At 36.9% G+C, this 20,652-nt stretch overlaps 1 protein-coding gene across 1 annotated transcript in view; it reads right to left on the bottom strand.

Moving 5' to 3' along the window:
- Positions 1 to 20,652, bottom strand: part of LOC117335866 (histone-lysine N-methyltransferase SETDB1-B-like) — a 52,156-nt gene that overhangs the window by 18,072 nt on the left and 13,432 nt on the right. The window contains exons 15-29 of the mRNA XM_033896119.1: positions 15,693 to 15,755; positions 14,959 to 15,079; positions 14,349 to 14,490; positions 13,744 to 13,920; positions 13,025 to 13,123; positions 12,544 to 12,612; positions 12,173 to 12,278; positions 11,512 to 11,695; positions 10,276 to 10,461; positions 9,352 to 9,473; positions 7,217 to 7,321; positions 6,531 to 6,624; positions 6,132 to 6,295; positions 5,859 to 5,933; positions 3,913 to 3,930 (exon numbers count right to left, since the gene is read on the bottom strand). Of these exons, the coding sequence (XP_033752010.1) occupies positions 3,913 to 3,930; positions 5,859 to 5,933; positions 6,132 to 6,295; positions 6,531 to 6,624; positions 7,217 to 7,321; positions 9,352 to 9,473; positions 10,276 to 10,461; positions 11,512 to 11,695; positions 12,173 to 12,278; positions 12,544 to 12,612; positions 13,025 to 13,123; positions 13,744 to 13,920; positions 14,349 to 14,490; positions 14,959 to 15,079; positions 15,693 to 15,755 (1,725 nt within the window). The remainder of the gene's footprint in view (positions 1 to 3,912; positions 3,931 to 5,858; positions 5,934 to 6,131; positions 6,296 to 6,530; positions 6,625 to 7,216; positions 7,322 to 9,351; positions 9,474 to 10,275; positions 10,462 to 11,511; positions 11,696 to 12,172; positions 12,279 to 12,543; positions 12,613 to 13,024; positions 13,124 to 13,743; positions 13,921 to 14,348; positions 14,491 to 14,958; positions 15,080 to 15,692; positions 15,756 to 20,652) is intronic.

Below are 20,652 nucleotides of genomic sequence, written 5' to 3'. Positions count from 1 at the left end.
TGTATGGATCCCCTTTATTTGGACACTTTGACACACAACATGTATGGATCCCCTTTATTTGGACACTTTGACATACAACATGTATGGCTCCCTTTAGCTCGGACACTTTGACACACAACATGTATGGATCCCCTTTATTTGGACACTTTGACACACAACATGTATGGATCCCCTTTATTTGGACACTTTGACACACAACATGTATGGATCCCCTTTATTTGGACACTTTGACATACAACATGTATGGATCCCCTTTATTTGGACACTTTGACATACAACATGTATGGCTCCCTTTACCTCCGACACTTTGACACACAAAATGGCTCCCTTTACCTCCGACACTTTGACACACAACATGTATGGCTCCCTTTACCTCCGACACTTTGACATACAACATGTATGGCTCCCTTTACCTTGGACACTTTGACACACAATATGTATGGCTCCCTTTACCTCCGACACTTTGACATACAACATGTATGGCTCTCTTTACCTTGGACACTTTGACACACAACATGTATGGCTCTCTTTACCCTGGACACTTTCTTTAAGTCAATAATTTTCAGACAAATTGTCATTTTTTACTAGATTTTGTCAGATGTCCCAAGCATATTTAATTGGTCTTTTTAAAGACAACCAAATAATATGATATGCATAACTGAAAATATATATTGTATTACTGTTAATTAATTAATGGAAACATGGTGTAAATTTCTGTTGATCAAAAGCTTAAGGTTGTCCAAAATAATACTCTTAATATTTTTTCTCTGAAACTTGAAATCTGTAGCTTCCTCAAATGATCTTTAACAATCACATCTGGTACTTGAGCCTACTTCCTTAAATGACCCTTAACAACCATGTCCACTACTTCCTTAAATGACCCTTAACAACCATGTCCACTACTTCCTTAAATGACCTTCAACAACCATGTCCACTACTTCCTGAAATGACCCTCAACAACCATGTCCACTACTTCCTTAAATGACCCTTAACAACCATGTCCACTACTTCCTGAAATGACCCTCAACAACCATGTCCACTACTTCCTTAAATGACCCTCAAAAATCATGTCCACTACTTCCTTAAATGACCTTCAACAGTCATGTCTGCTACTTCCTGAAATAACCTTCAAAAATCACTTCTGCTACCTCCTCGAATGGCCTTTCAACAATCACTTAATGTGGCTGCCTCAAATGACTTTCAACAACGATACATGCTTGTTCCTCAAATGACCTTCAAAAATCATGTCAGTCTACATCTTCCTCAAATGACATTTAACAATCTTGTCTGCTTGTTCCTCAAATGACCTTCAACAATCACATCCTCGGCTTCCTTAAATGACCTTCAACAATCACATCCTCGGCTTCCTTAAATGACCTTCAACAATCACATCCTCGGCTTCCTTAATGACCTTCAACAATCACATCCTCGCCTTCCTTAAATGACCTTCAATAATCGTGCCTGCTACTTCCTCAAATGACTTTCAACAACCTTCAGCAATATCCTCTACTTTCACAAACAAGCCTCAACAGTCACATCTGCCATCTGTCTTTTCCCTTACAGTGTAAATGTTGATAGTGCTGATGCTAACATGGTGATATAACCATGACAACAAGTCAGTACTTAAGGTCAAGTTTTACGTGTGACAACACCTACTTATACACCTACATCCAAATGTGTTGTCCAAACATGAAAACATGGCTGAGATATGCTCCTTATTATATTTCTTTGATCCAAATTGATAAGGTCAAAGATTAAAAGGAAACAATAATACTGCTGAAGATATCAGACACACTATTGTTACTAATTAAACAAATACTGAAGATACCAGATCCATTATCATTACTAATTACACATAAATACTAAAGACATCGCAACCAATAATTGTTACTAATTACACATAAATACTAGACATCGGATCCACTAATTGTTACTAATTACACATAAATACTAAAGACATCGCAACCAATAATTGTTACTAATTACACATAAATTCTAAATACATCCATTAGTAATACTAACTAGAGTTGTATCCCAAGCGATAACTTATACCCCCGTTGGTGTAAAAAAAAAAGTCAAGATACACAACTACATGTAGTACTGATTATACATGCCAAGTTTTGTTGAAATCGGAACAGTACTTTAGTAGGGGTTGTCCGGACAAGCCTCAACCAATCAAAGTGTAGTGGCCATTTTGAAAAATGTATTATCATAAAAAAAGTCAAGATACACAACCACATGTTGTACTGATTATACATGCCAAGTTTTGTTGAAATCGGAACAGTACTTTAGTAAGAGTTGTCCGGACAAGCCTCAACCAATCAAAGTGTAGTGGCCATTTTGAAAAATGTATAATCATAAAAAAAAGTCAAGATACACAACTACATGTAGTACTGATTATACATGCCAAGTTTTGTTGAAATCGGAACAGTACTTTAGTAAGAGTTGTCCGGACAAGCCTCAACCAATCAAAGTGTAGTGGCCATTTTGAAAAATGTATAATCATAAAAAAAAGTCAAGATACACAACTACATGTAGTACTGATTATACATGCCAAGTTTTGTTGAAATCAGAACAGTACTTTAGTAGGGGTTGTCCGGACAAGCCTCAACCAATCAGAAGTCGTCGGCCATTTTGAAATATGCATTATCGTAAAAAAAAAAGTTGGGATGCACATATACATGTTGTACTGATTATGCATGCCAAGTTTTGTTGAAATCAAAACAGTATACTGCCCCTATTAACTTTGTTACAGGGGGTATAATTACACATAAATATTCCTAAGGTATTTCCTACTGTTACATATTCCAGATAAACAGGGCAAATGTAACATGCTGGAGGAATTGCTCAATCTTTGCATATAAGTACTGTTAAAGCATCCACTAGTGTTACTAATTATCAAATTAGATCACAGACAACAGGCAGATACAGGTAAACATCTGGTAGATACAGGTAAACATCAGGTAGATACAGGTAAGCATCTGGTAAATACATGTAAACATCAGGTAAATGCATTTAAACATCAGGCAGATACAGGTAAACATCCGGTAGATACAGGTAAGCATCTGGTAGATACATGTAAACATCAGGTAAATGCATTTAAACATCAGGCAGATACAGGTAAACATCAGACACAGGTAAACATTACAAATACAAGCACTGAAGCAAGCCAGCAAACTGCATGCTCAAACTGAAATTCTGCATATAAAAGGCAAATGCACAGGTAATTTAGACAGGCTACACAAACAGCATAATATAGCTTATTATAAATCATATTTATGTCTGGGGCCACGAAGGAGCGAACATGACAATGGATCCAAGAGGGATATGTGATCAATTAGTTAATAGGAAGGTTTGGAATGTTGATGTTTCAGCATGTTTGAAAGGTTGAATCCATGATATACTGTAAACAATTTATTGTTGGTATTAAGATAGTGTAAAATCCAGCAATAATGTATCATTTGCTGATAATGTTCTCTCTGGTTCACTTTGATTCTGTTTATTTTGTACATTTTTGATGCTAAAAAGCACAACTGGTAGAATTATCATCTTCAAATATATATTGCCAAATTTCCAATAGGGCTGCACATATTATATCTGCAATTAAGCCCCACCCACAAATAAGCCTCACCCACAAATAAGCCCCACCCACAAGTAAGCCCCACCCACAGATAAGCCCCACCCACAAATAAGCACTTTAATTCAATGCAAATTAAAAGGCAGGCATTTTAGGCGAAAAACATATGCTTAGATCAAATACATTGGCTGAAAAACTAGGTTCACCTTCAAATTTGCAGCTCTCAAAAAGATGAAGGGAACTTGAACAAGAATGTCCTACTATAATATTAAACCATGCAAGTACATGCAGGGTCAGTTAACAGGTATATGTCATCTGGCAGAATCTATACTTACTCAGAGCCAGTGAACAACCTAAGGTAGAGGTTAATACAACAGATACAGTGTGTTAGTATAATGTTTATAAACACATCTCTCCTCCTATAACCTATCTACATAATGGTTATAAACACATCTCTCCTCCTATAACCTATCTACATAATGGTTATAAACACATCTCTACTCCTAAAACCTATCTACATAACAGTTAAAAACACATCTCTCCTCCTATAACCTATCTACATAAGTTATAAACACATCTCTCCTATAACCTATCTACATAACAGTTATAAACACATCTCTCCTCCTATAACCTATCTACATAACAGTTATAAACACATCTCTCCTATAACCTATCTACATAACAGTTATAAACACATCTCTACACCTATAACCTATCTACATAACAGTTATAAACACATCTCTCCTATAACCTATCTACATAACAGTTATAAACACATCTCTCCTCCTATAACCTATCTACATAACAGTTATAAACACATATCTCCTATAACCTATCTACATAACAGTTATAAACACATCTCTCCTCCTATAACCTATCTACATAACAGTTATAAACACATCTCTCCTATAACCTATCTACATAACAGTTATAAACACATCTCTCCTCCTATAACCTATCTACATAACAGTTATAAACACATCTCTCCTCCTATAACCTATCTACATAACAGTTATAAACACATCTCTCCTCCTATAACCTATCTACATAACAGTTATAAACACATATCTCCTATAACCTATCTACATAACAGTTATAAACACATCTCTCCTTCTATAACCTATCTACATAACAGTTGTAAACACATCTCTCCTCCTATAATCTATCTACATAACAGTTATAAACACATCTCTCCTCCTATAACCTATCTACATAACAGTTATAAACACATCTTTCCTCCTATAACCTATCTACATAACAGTTATAAACACATCTCTACACCTATAACCTATCTACATAACAGTTATAAACACATCTCTCCTATAACCTATCTACATAACAGTTATAAACACATCTCTCCTCCTATAACCTATCTACATATTAACAGTTATAAACACATCTCTCCTATAACCTATCTACATAACAGATATAAATACATCTCTCCTCCTATAACCTATCTACATAACAGTTATAAATACATCTCTCCTCCTATAACCTATCTACATAACAGTTATAAACACATCTCTCCTCCTATAACCTATCTACATAACAGTTATAAACACATCTCTCCTATAACCTATCTACATAACAGTTATAAACACATCTCTCCTCCTATAACCTATCTACATAACAGTTATAAACACATCTCTACTCCTATAACCTATCTACATAACAGTTATAAACACATCTCTCCTATAACCTATCTACATAACGGTTATAAACACATCTCTCCTCCTATAACCTATCTACATAACAGTTATAAACACATCTCTCCTATAACCTATCTACATAACAGTTATAAACACATCTCTCCTCCTATAACCTATCTACATAACAGTTATAAATACATCTCTCCTCCTATAACCTATCTACATAACAGTTATAAACACATCTCTCCTCCTATAACCTATCTACATAACAGTTATAAACACATCTCCCCTATAACCTATCTACATAACAGTTATAAACACATCTCTCCTCCTATAACCTATCTACATAACGGTTATAAACACATCTCTCCTATAACCTATCTACATAACAGTTATAAACACATCTCTCCTCAGTAAAACAGTGTTACAGATGTTTATTAAGAGATCATATTACCAAAATATATTAGTATATTCATGTGATCACCAATCAAGAAAACTTGAGAAAATTTACAGAATTTGTGACTTATTTCTGTGATGGTAGTATTTGTCACAAATGAAAATAGATTAATGAAAACACAATGATTTACAAACAACTGACATACACATATGGACACAAACTGTGCCCTGCTTACCTTGTACGATGTGGGTTTGCCATGTCCATCAAATTTGTGGACATATTTTCTCCATGGCCATTTGCAGAAAAATCACTGAAATCAAAATGTACTGATAAGAAGTAATTATTCGTGGTGCCAACTAAACATGATTTTATATTGTATCAAATGTGTAAAGATTAGGATGTAAAAATCTCACTGCTTTAGCTGCATCTCATTTATATCCTACTATTATAGTTGTGAATGTAATTTGTGTCATACTAGTAATTATACCTGTCATTATAACAATATTACCTGTCACTGTCACTGAAGTGTCTATCACTGTCATCATCTTCATCACTGTCCCCACCAACACCCTCATCAATATCTGCATCACTCTCGTATCCTTCCTTCTGTCTCTCCACGACCTCCATATAATCCAGTTCAGCCAAATACTCATCACCGTACTGTTGGCCATCCTAGTTAAAAACAAACATCCAAAATATCATCTATTCTTGTAAACCTGGACAAATGATGTATGTTTCTGACCAATTCAAGATTGGTACAACAATATGGATACTAACAATTCATATAAAATGAACAGGATTAAGAATCCATTTTGATTTCAGAAACAAGAAAACTATAAGTTTGTTTTATAATTTATCGATATTACTGATATTTTCATTCTTGATTTCATGGCTACATGTGTCTCACCTCATTGGCACCCTGCTCCGTAAGTAACTGTCCAGCATAGATACAGATAAACCCACCAGAGGGAAGGTCATCAAGACATCGTAAACCCCAGCCTCTGTCAACCAATCAAATTACATTTTATATATTCACAATAAACCTCAGCCTCTGTCAACCAATCAAATTACATCTTATATATTCACAATAAACCTCTGCCTCTGTCAACCAATCAAATTACATCTTATATATTCACAATAAACCCCAGCCTCTGTCAACCAATCAAATCACATCTTATATATTCACAATAAACCCCAGCCTCCGTCAACCAATCAAATTACATCTTATATCACACAATAAACCCCAGCCTCTGTCAACCAATCAAATCACATCTTATATATTCACAATAAACCCCAGCCTCCGTCAACCAATCAAATTACATCTTATATCGCACAATAAACCTCAGCCTCTGTTAACCAAGTAAAATACATCTTATATCATACAATAAACCCTTGACCAATCAAATTACATCTTTTAACATCTTACATCTTTTATCACAAATTAAAGATCAGTCTCTCTTAACCAATAAAAATCTTCCTATATCATACAATAGTAATTATCTCAATACCTTAAACACATCAATTATGTTCTCAGTATGCGTGTTACTTAATACTTAATTACTAAATCATCATCTTTACCTTGAAATTACTTACTTTTTCTCTGTTTTAAACACCTGTAGACGAACATTCAATCCGTTCTGGGCAGCTCTATTGCAGCATCTGCTGTCACACTTACAGCGGGAGTTACACTCATATACACTACAAGAAATGTCAACATTGACAGTGAGAGTTACACTCATATACACTACAACAAGGAATGTCAACATTTACAGTGAGAGTTACACTCATATACACTACAACAAGGAACGTCAACATTCACAGAGAGAGTTACACTCATATACACTACAACAAGGAATGTCAACATTTACAGTGAGAGTTACACTCATATACACTACAACAAGGAACGTCAACATTGACAGTGAGAGTTACACTCATATACACTACAACAAGGAATGTCAACATTTACAGTGAGAGTTACACTCATATACACTACAACAAGGAATGTCAACATTTACAGTGAGAGTTACACTCATATACACTACAACAAGGAATGTCAACATTTACAGTGAGAGTTACACTCATATACACTACAACGAGGAATGTCAACATTTACAGTGAGAGTTACACTCATATACACTACAACGAGGAATGTCAACATTTACAGTGAGAGTTACACTCATATACACTACAACGAGGAACGTCAACATTTACAGTGAGAGTTACACTCATATACACTACAACAAGTAATGTCAACTTTGACAGTGAAAGTTACACTCATATACACTACAACAAGTAATGTCAACATTGACAGTGAAAGTTACACTCATATACACTACAACAAGGAATGTCAACATTTACAGTGAGAGTTACACTCATATACACTACAACAAGTAATGTCAACATTTACAGTGAGAGTTACACTGATATACACTACAACAAGGAATGTCAACATTTACAGTGAGAGTTACACTGATATACACTACAACAAGGAATGTCAACATTTACAGTGAGTTACACTCATATACACTACAACAAGTAATGTCAACATTTACAGTGAGAGTTACACTCATATACTCTACAACAAGGAATGTCAACATTGACAGTGAGAGTTACACTCATATACACTACAACAAGGAATGTCAACATTTACAGTGAGAGTTACACTCATATACACTACAACAAGGAATGTCAACATTTACAGTGAGAGTTACACTCATATACACTACAACAAGGAATGTCAACATTTACAGTGAGAGTTACACTCATATACTCTACAACAAGGAATGTCAACATTGACAGTGAGAGTTACACTCATATACACTACAACAAGGAATGTCAACATTTACAGTGAGAGTTACACTCATATACACTGCAACAAGGAATGTCAACATTTATAGTGAGAGTTACACTCATATACACTACAACAAGGAATGTCAACATTGACAATGAGAGTTACACTCATATACACTACAACAAGGAATGTCAACATTTACAGTGAGAGTTACACTCATACTCTACAACAAGGAATGTCAACATTTACAGTGAGAGTTACACTCATATACACTACAACAAGGAATGTCAACATTTACAGTGAGAGTTACACTCATATACACTACAACAAGGAATGTCAACATTTATAGTGAGTTACACTCATATACACTACAACAAGGAATGTCAACATTGACAATGAGAGTTACACTCATATACACTACAACAAGGAATGTCAACATTGACAGTGAGAGTTACACTCATATACACTACAACAAGGAATGTCAACATCTACAGTGAGAGTTACACTCATATACTCTACAACAAGGAATGTCAACATTTACAGTGAGTTACACTCATATACCATACAACAAGGAACGTCAACATTTACAGCAAGACTTGTACAAGCTTAACAATGAATATTTAACAGAGAGAATTAAATCAATACAAGACAATAAAGACTGTCAGTGATTACAGTGGGCATTACACTCGTCAACAAAGAATATCAATATTAACAGTGGGACACTGACAACAAAGACAGTTTCTTGCCCACCAGCTAAACTTTTATCTGTGTCCAATGGCACAGGAAGTTCTGTCTGACCCACTAGTGTGGTGTCACAAATAACTAAATGAAAAATAACACCCATCACTCCACTATTCTGACTTTTGTAGTGTTTTATCGTAAATGTTAACTTTATTATTTTAATGATCAGTAAGGTCAAAGTATGTCTATAACTAACCCTGTGGTAAGGGGTTCCTTGAGCCTTCGGTGCTCATATCCAGCATTGGGATTCTTCTTTCCTCCTTCTACAATTCCTGTGGCTTCTACTGTCAGCTGTTGACATTCACACTTTGTTCTGTCCTGTGGGGTCAAACAGCTGTTATAAAATCACTGAAACTCTGTTATCTAAACACTAGGTAGAAAGTCTGTGATGGAAATCAGAAAACTTCACATTGACTCTAATGGAAATCTAAACACTGGACATTGACTCTAATGGAAATCTAAACACTGGACATTGACTCTGATTGAAAACTTAAACACACTTAACAGAAACTCTATGATGAAAATCTGAAACTCAAGTTGGAAAAACATGGACAAAATTTACTTAACTTTGTGTCCAACTTTCATTATAATGACAATATCTAAAACCAATTTAAAAAGATATATCTGTACCTAGCATCAGAATACACGCCTAAAGTATGACTAACTGGAGTAAATCTGAGATCACAGACAGGCCTCAACTTAATATAAACATGTTTGTTGGGTTTATCGCTTCGTGAACAGCCAGGCTCATTTTGAGGCTGGGGTCTCATTGTAGTAGTTGGTGACTACCTCAGTAAATAACATACAGGAGACTTGTCACATGCTACCCAGAGCAATTAGAGCAAAGTGTCTTGCCCCTGGACACAACCAAAACAGCACAGGCCGCCCGTTCCTCAGCTTCCCAAGAAACACAAACCCACACAGGTAGGGAGCGTCGAACCACGCACCTCGGACCTTCACATGAGATTAATGGCCGGTGCTCTAACCAACCGAGCTATAACGACCCCTATAAAGATGTTTAGTTTAGAAGATAATCCAACAATGGCTACATCAATCCACTCATTCTTCTAACAAGTCCCTGTGAACCAGATTGTGTTTGATACTATATAATGGTACTTACACTACAGCCATCGGTACAGCTACAACACACTAGGAAATCTGGGTCGAGGTTGAGCTTTACTCCCTTGGCTGGTATTCGCACATTTGAATATTCCACATAGTCGGGATATTGTCTGTCGTGAGCATTTACACAAGATATTGGCACATTTTCTTTACCGTAGGACAGATCTTTGATGTCACAAAATGTCTGAAACAGAATTTAAAACATTCACATTTTTCTGTTCCTTCAACAATTTATATAATGTTTAAACCATTTTTACACTGGAAATTGCTGCATTAATTGAAATAATTCAAATACCAAAGGTTTGTCTTTCCTAATCCCTTAAGTTTCTTTAACCATTAACATTTCATAATGCAATTGATTATAACCATGACAAACATAGAGCACACAGAAAACAAAAGATAAGCTCTGTTGTTAATGAGCGCCTTAAATCTTTATTCCCTGTACATGTAACAGAAGTAAGAGTAAAGCTTAAACATACAAAACTAAGCTTTGAAACAGAATTAATGAAATCTTTAAATCAAATTTATTGTATGTACTGTGTATCTTCAGTATTATACATTCAGAAGAGAAATACTGTAAGTGATTCCTCGCTGTATTGATAAGTACCGTATTTGACCTAATAAGTGCAGTGTGCTCACAAAAACACATAAGGGGGGCGCTTAATAAAACCCTGCACAAGGGAAAGTTTCCATGTGAAATACCTCCACATAACGAATAACAATCCAAGTCTTTGGTTAAAAGAATGATTAACATGTTGGTATATCAGTGAGGTAAGGGTGAGGCTAAGAATGATTAACATGTTGGTATATCAGTGAGGTAAGGGTGAGGCTATAAGAATGATTAACATGTTGGTATATCAGTGAGGTAAGGGTGAGGCTATAAGAATGATTAACATGTTGGTATATCAGTGAGGTAAGGGTGAGGCTATAAGAATGATTAACATGTTGGTATATCAGTGAGGTAAGGGTGAGGCTATAAGAATGATTAACATGTTGGTATATCAGTGAGGTAAGGGTGAGGCTATAAGAATGATTAACATGTTGGTATATCAGTGAGGTAAGGGTGAGGCTATAAGAATGATTAACATGTTGGTATATCAGTGAGGTAAGGGTGAGGCTATAAGAATGATTAACATGTTGGTATATCAGTGAGGTAAGGGTGAGGCTATAAGAGTAGGTACACTTTGAGGTAGAATCACATTATCATTATCATTGCATAAGTTTCCTCACTCACCTTGACCGGAACAAATTCTGTGTGTACATGTAGAATGGGGTCAAAACAGAACATGTCAATGGTCAAGTGGGAGTCACATAGCATTAGGAATGTAAACACATCCTCTATACTGCGTAGTCGCCGGGCACACGGAGTCCGATACATCACCACTCGCTTGTGGTTGGGCTTCATTTTACACACGTGTCTGTGGAAGGGTACATACAACATGTAGTATAGCAGGTTTATACATAGTGAATCAAATCATTTACAGGTAACTGTTCTCTCACTAAAAGTTTTACTGACACTTCTACACCAGAGTTAAATACATTTATCCTGCAGGGTGATTTATAACCTGTTTCAGAAAACCGTTTGTATCAAGTTTTACATGTGTTAAAATTGCTATCGTAAGGCTTCATTAACAAATGTACATTTAAACCTGCCCTAAAGACACGCTGTAACAACATCTGTCTATAAAATCACCTGTTTAGGTACCCTATGAAACACAATTTGTTGTATATGAATCTCTATACAAAATTCACCTGCTTATAAATGTCTATCTTTTCTGTGTTCCCTAAAGTGGCCTTTATAGACAAGGTTGACTGTATAAAGCATAAATAAAGCTGAAACTTTGCTTATTATTTATTTAAATTTACACGCATTCCATCACCACTGAATACCATACCTTTCCCAGCCGCACAACAGGGGAATGAGGAGTGGGTTGCCTCCCTTGTATTTTGATGGGTCATCATCACAATCCTTCAAACAATCTTTACTGCAATGGTGAGTTCCTAGGGAGCAACATAAATATTTTACATGTAGATATATTGATTATGTTAAACTTTACCATTAAGGAGTTTCCTTTAATACACTGTGATTTCTTCCTGGTAATTATTTTGCACCATGACTAATTATTCATGAATAACTGGCTTGCAATTTCTGTGATTTTGATTTTTTGATGCATCCAGTTTCATCTTTTATCAATATACTAAAATTTATACAGCTGAGGATTTCATAATGTCCTGCTGATGTTAAAAGTATGTAAATGATACTCACTAAATTTCTTCCTCACTCGATCTTTGAATGGCAGTTTTGATTCCATTCTCTGTCCAAGGGAGTCATCATCTACGAATACAACACAGAGTCAATGTTTTATTGTGTAGATGATAAATGTAATATGCTGCTAGTTATACAACATCACAACGTTTCATACACAAACTGTTTATTAGTTTTACCACAAATGTACAATGCCTTACCAAGTGAAATTTTGTGTCAAATATGAGATAACCACCTAAGGAAGACATGTAACATGAGGTACCCCATGGGTCAACCCTAGAGCTTGATTGAGGTTTGTGTTTTAGGCAGTTAGAGGCAAGAGGACAAGCATACTGGGTATTTCCAAAGCAATACATGTTCCTATAGTTGTAGACAGACATATAATACAAACCTAAATCTGTGCTGTCTATAGTTATACAGACAGATAATACAAACCTAAATCTGTGTTGTCTGTAGTTGCAGACAGAAACATGATACAAACCTAAATCTGTGTTGTCTGTAGTTTTAGACAGACGATCTTGTAACACACTGGCCATGTCCTTTCCAACTTTCTGACTGCTAATACTACTGGCAACAAATTCTGTAAATAGAAAAGTAAAAATGAAATATTTATTACAACATGGCAAGGAAATCCAATGGCACAGTATACTGTTACTAGTAACATGAAAAAAACCTTATTTATATCTGTTGTGAAACGTGTACATCTGCTACACATAGCAACAACTTTTAGTGCGGCGATTACAAGTGCCAATGTGTAGACAAATGTTTTTGAATATTGGATTTTTCAAATTAAAATTTCTGTATATTATGTTTTGTGAGTATATGTATTTTCTGAAAAAAATTAGGTCTTTCTTGATTTAGTTACAAAATAACAACAATTCAAGATTCAAAATAGATGCTTTAAACATAACTTCATACACGTATATGTTGTAATGCAGTTTTACGACGCTCCAGATGATGTCGACGTGTACGTGCATCCTACACGCATGTACGTACAAACACATCTACACGCTTAACCTCTCTATTGTGAAGGGAAAAATTGAGTACCTAGAGAAGGCCTTGGAGGTTAGCCAAGTCAGTCCATACATTTGGTGAAAGCCATCCATCGCACTACCCAACCTCCCAATTATTCTACTGATAAGTACCTGGTACATATTTGACCTCAATGCCGTTTTTCCTGTTACTGGGCTGTAAACATACCTTTACTTTTCTCCGCCTGAGTGCTCGGTCTGGTCTGTTTTACCCACGGTCCTTCCCATTCCGTTGACGGCCGCCCTGATGTGCTCTTTCTGGCTACTGGTCTCTTTTTTTCAGCAGATGACTGTCGGTTAAGTGTGGCTGGTACTTGTGGTGATGGAATTTTGTTTGCCTGAGAAACTGAATCAACATATAATACATATTGTGATCAGGTAACTCAAGTTTGATTAGATTGTTGTTGTTGGGGGGGGGGGGGGGGGGGGGGGGGGGATTATATTCTAATCTAGGAAAGCAACACTTTCTTACACAATATTGCAAAATATTGTTCAAGTATAACTTTATAAGCAATGAGGAGAATTTTTGAACTGCAATTTTAACTAGATTTGTTCATACTTCACTGGGACAAGAAAGCAAAAGAAAATAAGATTTTGATACAAGAAACAGTTTAAATGGTTCTTTTATCCCCAAATTACACCTGAAATTGTTTTAGGTGAAGTGGTATATGATTATGAAGATTGAGATCCATACTACAGCAGTTTTCTCTGGATATTAAGTTTATTTGAATACATACTATATAAACTGGATATTAAGTTAATTTGAATACATACTGTATAGAGTATTTGTAGCAGCAGGCTGCTGACTGATGGGTTCGTTGATACCTCTAGTATACTCAACCACCGGAGTTTTACCCACTGTCGTGTTGGTATGACGTTTCATCTTCCCAGCACTCTTGTTGTACTCGGCATTAGCCTGTAATTATCATTAACATTGATTAATGGACCGGAGGAGAAAGCCTAGATAATGTTAAATCCGAGTGTGTAAATGTGTATTTAATCCAGTCTCCTTACAAGTCAGTATTATATATAGTGTATGAACTATGCAGAAATATTTTCATGGGTATTAACAATCAGCTGAGCTACAATAGCATCAAACAAAACTAAGAATTCTTCAACGGAATGTAAATTTTTTATCTAAAAGATAACATTACAAAAAGCATACAGGAAAAGTCTAAAATATTTTCTTTAGCTGAAAATTCTCATGTCTGAATTTTGGCACATTTGAAATTTTAGTTTTTAAATAATGTATAGCGCATTGATGACTTGAGACTTGTTTTATATGAGAAATAGAAAATACAAAGTGGCAAAAAGTACTGAAATAAAAAAGATCACTGTATATGGTACAGCAGTAATAATATAGTGTTATATGTATGGATCCTACCAGGGCTGTGTAGAGGGGCTCCAGTCGGGTAGATCCGCGATATATCCACTCCACACGCTTGTCCGCCAGGAAGTACATCTTCACCAGACTGGCATCCACTTCCATCACCTTAGCTGTCCACCTAAAACATTATACAACATATACCTGAGGGTCTAAGGGCCTTTAGAAGACATGACTGGTAACAAAGTAGAATACCAGTGGAATAGGGACCGTTTTAACTTCAGGTCTGTATGAGAGCTTGGCGATCTCACTCATTGTTGCTATACACACAGCAAAATTCATTCATTTGGCCATTAGAATTCCTGGGAATTCTATTCCTCATTCAGATAATAACTACCTTGGCAGGTAATTACAAATTTATTAATTGGATCATGTGTTTTTAATGTGAGTTATGATTATATCATAGTAAATGTATACGAGATGGTGAGTAGCCCTCAAGAAGGGCCAAATTTAAGTTCATAATTCATGTTGCTGAAGATATCTAATTAATAAATCATGATTCAATGTTATCGATGGCTTTTCTTGTTTGTTGTGTATAAATGAGAGATAAAATCTTGACTATAGAGAACAAACAAAACTTGTCTGAAGTCATGTGACTGATCACATGGTCTATTACATGTAACACACAACTTGACTACATTTGTTAGAACCAAGTAAAAATTAATCAGTGAACCAGTAATTACCCATGATATTGAATGAATCACAAAGCAGACAGAATATAGATCTGTACTCACCATTTACCGTTCCACTCTGTCTTCACCATCTGTCCCTTCTGGAGCCTCACCATGGGTCGCTGTAAAAACCCACACCAATGGGTCATTGTTAGAATTATAACACTACTTCTATATAACATATCGATACGCCTAACACATACTCACTCTATATACTTCACTTTCTTACACTGTAAAACATGGTCATCAAGCTATCTTTGTATTCGCAATCATTGGAAAGCCGAAAAATTCAAACTTAGTATCTTCTGATAAGATAATATTAAAAAGGTTTTAGTACAAAAGAGAAAAGGAAAATGGATATACAATTAGACCATTGACAAACTTAAAGGTAATTTGAACCACCTACCGTCTGATGTAGGTAGTAAGAATGTTTGAACCACCTACCATCTGATGTAGGTAGTAAGAATGTTTGAACCACCTACCATCTGATGTAGGTAGTAAGAATGTTTGAACCACCTACCATCTGATGTAGGTAGTAAGAATGTTTGAACCACCTACCATCTGATGTAGGTAGTAAGAATGTTTGAACCACCTACCACCTGATGTAGGTAGTAAGAATGTTTGAACCACCTACCATCTGATGTAGGTAGTAAGGATGTTTGAACCACCTACCACCTGATGTAGGTAGTAAGAATGTCTGAACCACCTACCATCTGATGTAGGTAGTAAGAATGTTTGAACCACCTACCACCTGATGTAGGTAGTAAGGATGTTTGAACCACCTACCACCTGATGTAGGTAGTAAGAATGTCTGAACCACCTACATCTGATGTAGGTAGTAAGAATGTTTGAACCACCTACCACCTGATGTAGGTAGTAAGAATGTTTGAACCACCTACCACCTGATGTAGGTAGTAAGAATGTTTGAACCACCTACCACCTGATGTAGGTAGTAAGAATGTTTGAACCACCTACCATCTGATGTAGGTAGTAAGAATGTTTGAACCACCTACCATCTGATGTAGGTAGTAACAATGTTTGAACCACCTACCATCTGATGTAGGTAGTAAGACTGTTTGAACCACCTACCATCTGATGTAGGTAGTCAGAATGTTTGAACAACCTACCACCTGATGTAGGTAGTAAGAATGTTAGAACCACCTACCACCTGTTGTAGGTAGTAAGAATGTTTGAACCACCTACCACCTGATGTAGGTAGTAAGACTGTTTGAACCACCTACCGTCTGATGTAGGTAGTAACAATGTTTGAACCACCTACCACCTGATGTAGGTAGTAAGAATATTTGAACAACCTACCGTCTGATGTAGGTAGTAAGAATGTTTGAACCACCTACCACCTGATGTAGGTAGTAAGAACGTTTGAACCACCTACCACCTGATGTAGGTAGTAAGAACGTTTGAACCACCTACCATCTGATGTAGGTAGTAAGAATGTTAGAACTACCTACCATCTGATGTAGGTAGTAACAATGTTTGAACAACCTCCCGTGTGATGTAGGTAGTAAGAATGTTTGAATCACCTATCATCTGATGTAGGTAGTAAGAATGTTTGAACCACATACCACCTGATGTAGGTAGTAAGAATGTTTGAACCACCTACCACCTGATGTAGGTAGTAAGACTGTTAGAACCACCTACCACCTGATGTAGGTAGTAAGACTGTTTGAACCAGCTACCGTCTGATGTAGGTAGTAAGAATGTTTGAACCACCTACCACCTGATGTAGGTAGTAAAAATGTTTGAACCACCTACCATCTGATGTAGGTAGTCAGAATGTTTGAACCACCTACCACCTGATGTAGGTAGTAAGACTGTTAGAACCACCTACCGTCTGATGTAGGTAGTAAGAATGTTTGAACCACCTACCACCTGATGTAGGTAGTAAGAATGTTTGAACCACCTACCACCTGATGTAGGTAGTAAGACTGTTAGAACCACCTACCGTCTGATGTAGGTAGTAAGAATGTTTGAACCACCTACCATCTGATGTAGGTAGTAAGACTGTTTGAACCAGCTACTATCTGATGTAGGTATTAAGAATGTCTGAACCACCTACCACCTGATGTAGGTAGTAAGAATGTTTGAACCACCTACCATCTGATGTAGGTAGTAAGAATGTTTGAACCACCTACCATCTGATGTAGGTAGTAAGACTGTTTGAACCACCTACCATCTGATGTAGGTAGTAAGAATGTTTGAACCACCTACCACCTGATGTAGGTAGTAAGACTGTTTGAACCACCTACCACCTGATGTAGGTAGTAAGACTGTTTGAACCACCTACCACCTGATGTAGGTAGTAAGAATGTTTGAACCACCTACCATCTGATGTAGGTAGTAAGACTGTTTGAACCACCTACCGTCTGATGTAGGTAGTAAGAATGTTTGAACCACCTACCATCTGATGTAGGTAGTAAGAATGTTTGAACCACCTACCATCTGATGTAGGTAGTAAGAATGTTTGAACCACCTACCGTCTGATGTAGGTAGTAAGAATGTTTGAACCACCTACCACCTGATGTAGGTAGTAAGAATGTTTGAACCACCTACCATCTGATGTAGGTAGTAACAATGTTTGAACCACCTACCATCTGATGTAGGTAGTAAGAATGTTTGAACCACCTACCGTCTGATGTAGGTAGTCAGAATGTTTGAACCACCTACCGTCTGATGTAGGTAGTAAGAAAGTTTGAACCACCTACCACCTGATGTAGGTAGTAAGAATGTTTGAACCACCTACCATCTGATGTAGGTAGTAACAATGTTTGAACCACCTACCGTCTGATGTAGGTAGTAAGAATGTTTGAACCACTGACCACCTGATGTAGGTAGTAAGAATGTTTGAACCACCTACCGTCTGATGTAGGTAGTAAGACTGTTTGAACCACCTACCGTCTGATGTAGGTAGTAAGACTGTTTGAACCACCTACCACCTGATGTAGCTAGTAACAATGTTTGAACCACCTACTATCTGATGTAAGTAGTAAGAATGTTTGAACCACTGACCACCTGATGTAGGTAGTAAGAATGTTTGAACCACCTACCACCTGATGTAGGTAGTAAGACTGTTTGAACCACCTACCGTCTGATGTAGGTAGTAAGACTGTTTGAACCACCTACCATCTGATGTAGGTAGTAAGAATGTTTGAACCACCTACCGTCTGATGTAGGTAGTCAGAATGTTTGAACCACCTACCGTCTGATGTAGGTAGTAAGAATGTTTGAACCACCTACCACCTGATGTAGGTAGTAAGACTGTTTGAACCACCTACCATCTGATGTAGGTAGTAAAAATGTATGAACCACCTACCATCTGATGTAGCTAGTAACAACGTTTGAACCACCTACCACCTGATGTAGGTAGTAAGAATGTTTGAACCACCTATCATCTGATGTAGGTAGTAAGAATGTTTGAACCACCTACCTTCTGATGTAGGTAGTAAGAATGTTTGAACCACCTACCACCTGATGTAGGTAGTAAGAAAGTTTGAACCACCTACCGTCTGATGTAGGTAGTAAGAATGTTTGAACCACCTACCGTCTGATGTAGGTAGTAACAACGTTTGAACCACCTACCACCTGATGTAGGTAGTAAGAATGTTTGAACCACCTATCATCTGATGTAGGTAGTAAGAATGTTTGAACCACCTACCTTCTGATGTAGGTAGTAAGAATGTTTGAACCACCTACCACCTGATGTAGGTAGTAAGAAAGTTTGAACCACCTACCGTCTGATGTAGGTAGTAAGAATGTTTGAACCACCTACCGTCTGATGTAGGTAGTAACAACGTTTGAACCACCTACCACCTGATGTAGGTAGTAAGAATGTTTGAACCACCTACCACCTGATGTAGGTAGTAAGAATGTTTGAACCACCTACCACCTGATGTAGGTAGTAAGAATGTTTGAACCACCTACTGTCTGATGTAGGTAGTAAGAATGTTTGAACCACCTACCATCTGATGTAGGTAGTAAGACTGTTTGAACCACCTACCACCTGATGTAGGTAGTAAGACTGTTAGAACCGCCTACCATCTGATGTAGGTAGTAAGAATGTTTGAACAACCTACCATCTGATGTAGTGGTAAAAATGTTTGAACCACCTACCACCTGATGTAGGTAGTAAGAATGTTTGAACCACCTACCACCTGATGTAGGTAGTAAGAATGTTTGAACAACCTACCATCTGATGTAGGTAGTAAGAATGTTTGAACCGCCTACCATCTGATGTAGCTAGTAACAACGTTTGAACCGCCGACCACCTGATGTAGTGGTAAGAATGTTTGAACCGCCGACCACCTGTTGTAGGTAGTAAACATGTTTGAACCACCTACCGTCTGATGTAGGTAGTAAGAATGTTTGAACCGCCTACCATCTGATGTAGGTAGTAACAATGTTTGAACCACCTACCATCTGATGTAGGTAGTAAGAATATTTGAACCACCTACCATCTGATGTAGGTAGTAAGAATGTTTGAACCACCTACCACCTGATGTAGGTAGTAAGAATGTTTGAACCACCTACCGTCTGATGTAGCTAGTAAACATGTTTGAACCACCTACCACCTGATGTAGGTAGTAAGAATGTTTGAACCACCTACCATCTGATGTAAGTAGTAAGAATGTTTGAACCACCTACCACCTGATGTAGGTAGTAAGAATGTTTGAACCACCTACCACCTGATGTAGGTAGTAAACATGTTTGAACCACCTACCGTCTGATGTAGGTAGTAAGACAGTTTGAACCACCTACCGTCTGATGTAGGTAGTAAGAATGTTTGAACCACCTACTGTCTGATGTAGGTAGTAAGAATGTTTGAACCACCTACCATCTGATGTAGGTAGTAAGAACGTTTGAACCACCTACCATCTGATGTAGGTAGTAAGACTGTTTGAACCACCTACCACCTGATGTAGGTAGTAGGACTGTTTGAACCACTGACCACCTGATGTAGGTAGTAAGAATGTATGAACCACCTACCATCTGATGTAGGTAGTAAGAA

The sequence above is a fragment of the Pecten maximus genome, chromosome 10, assembly GCF_902652985.1.
Source record: "Pecten maximus chromosome 10, xPecMax1.1, whole genome shotgun sequence".
NCBI classification, from domain to species: domain Eukaryota; kingdom Metazoa; phylum Mollusca; class Bivalvia; order Pectinida; family Pectinidae; genus Pecten; species Pecten maximus.
Note: the sequence above shows the minus strand (reverse complement) of the source record. Positions and strands in the feature narration are given on the sequence as shown.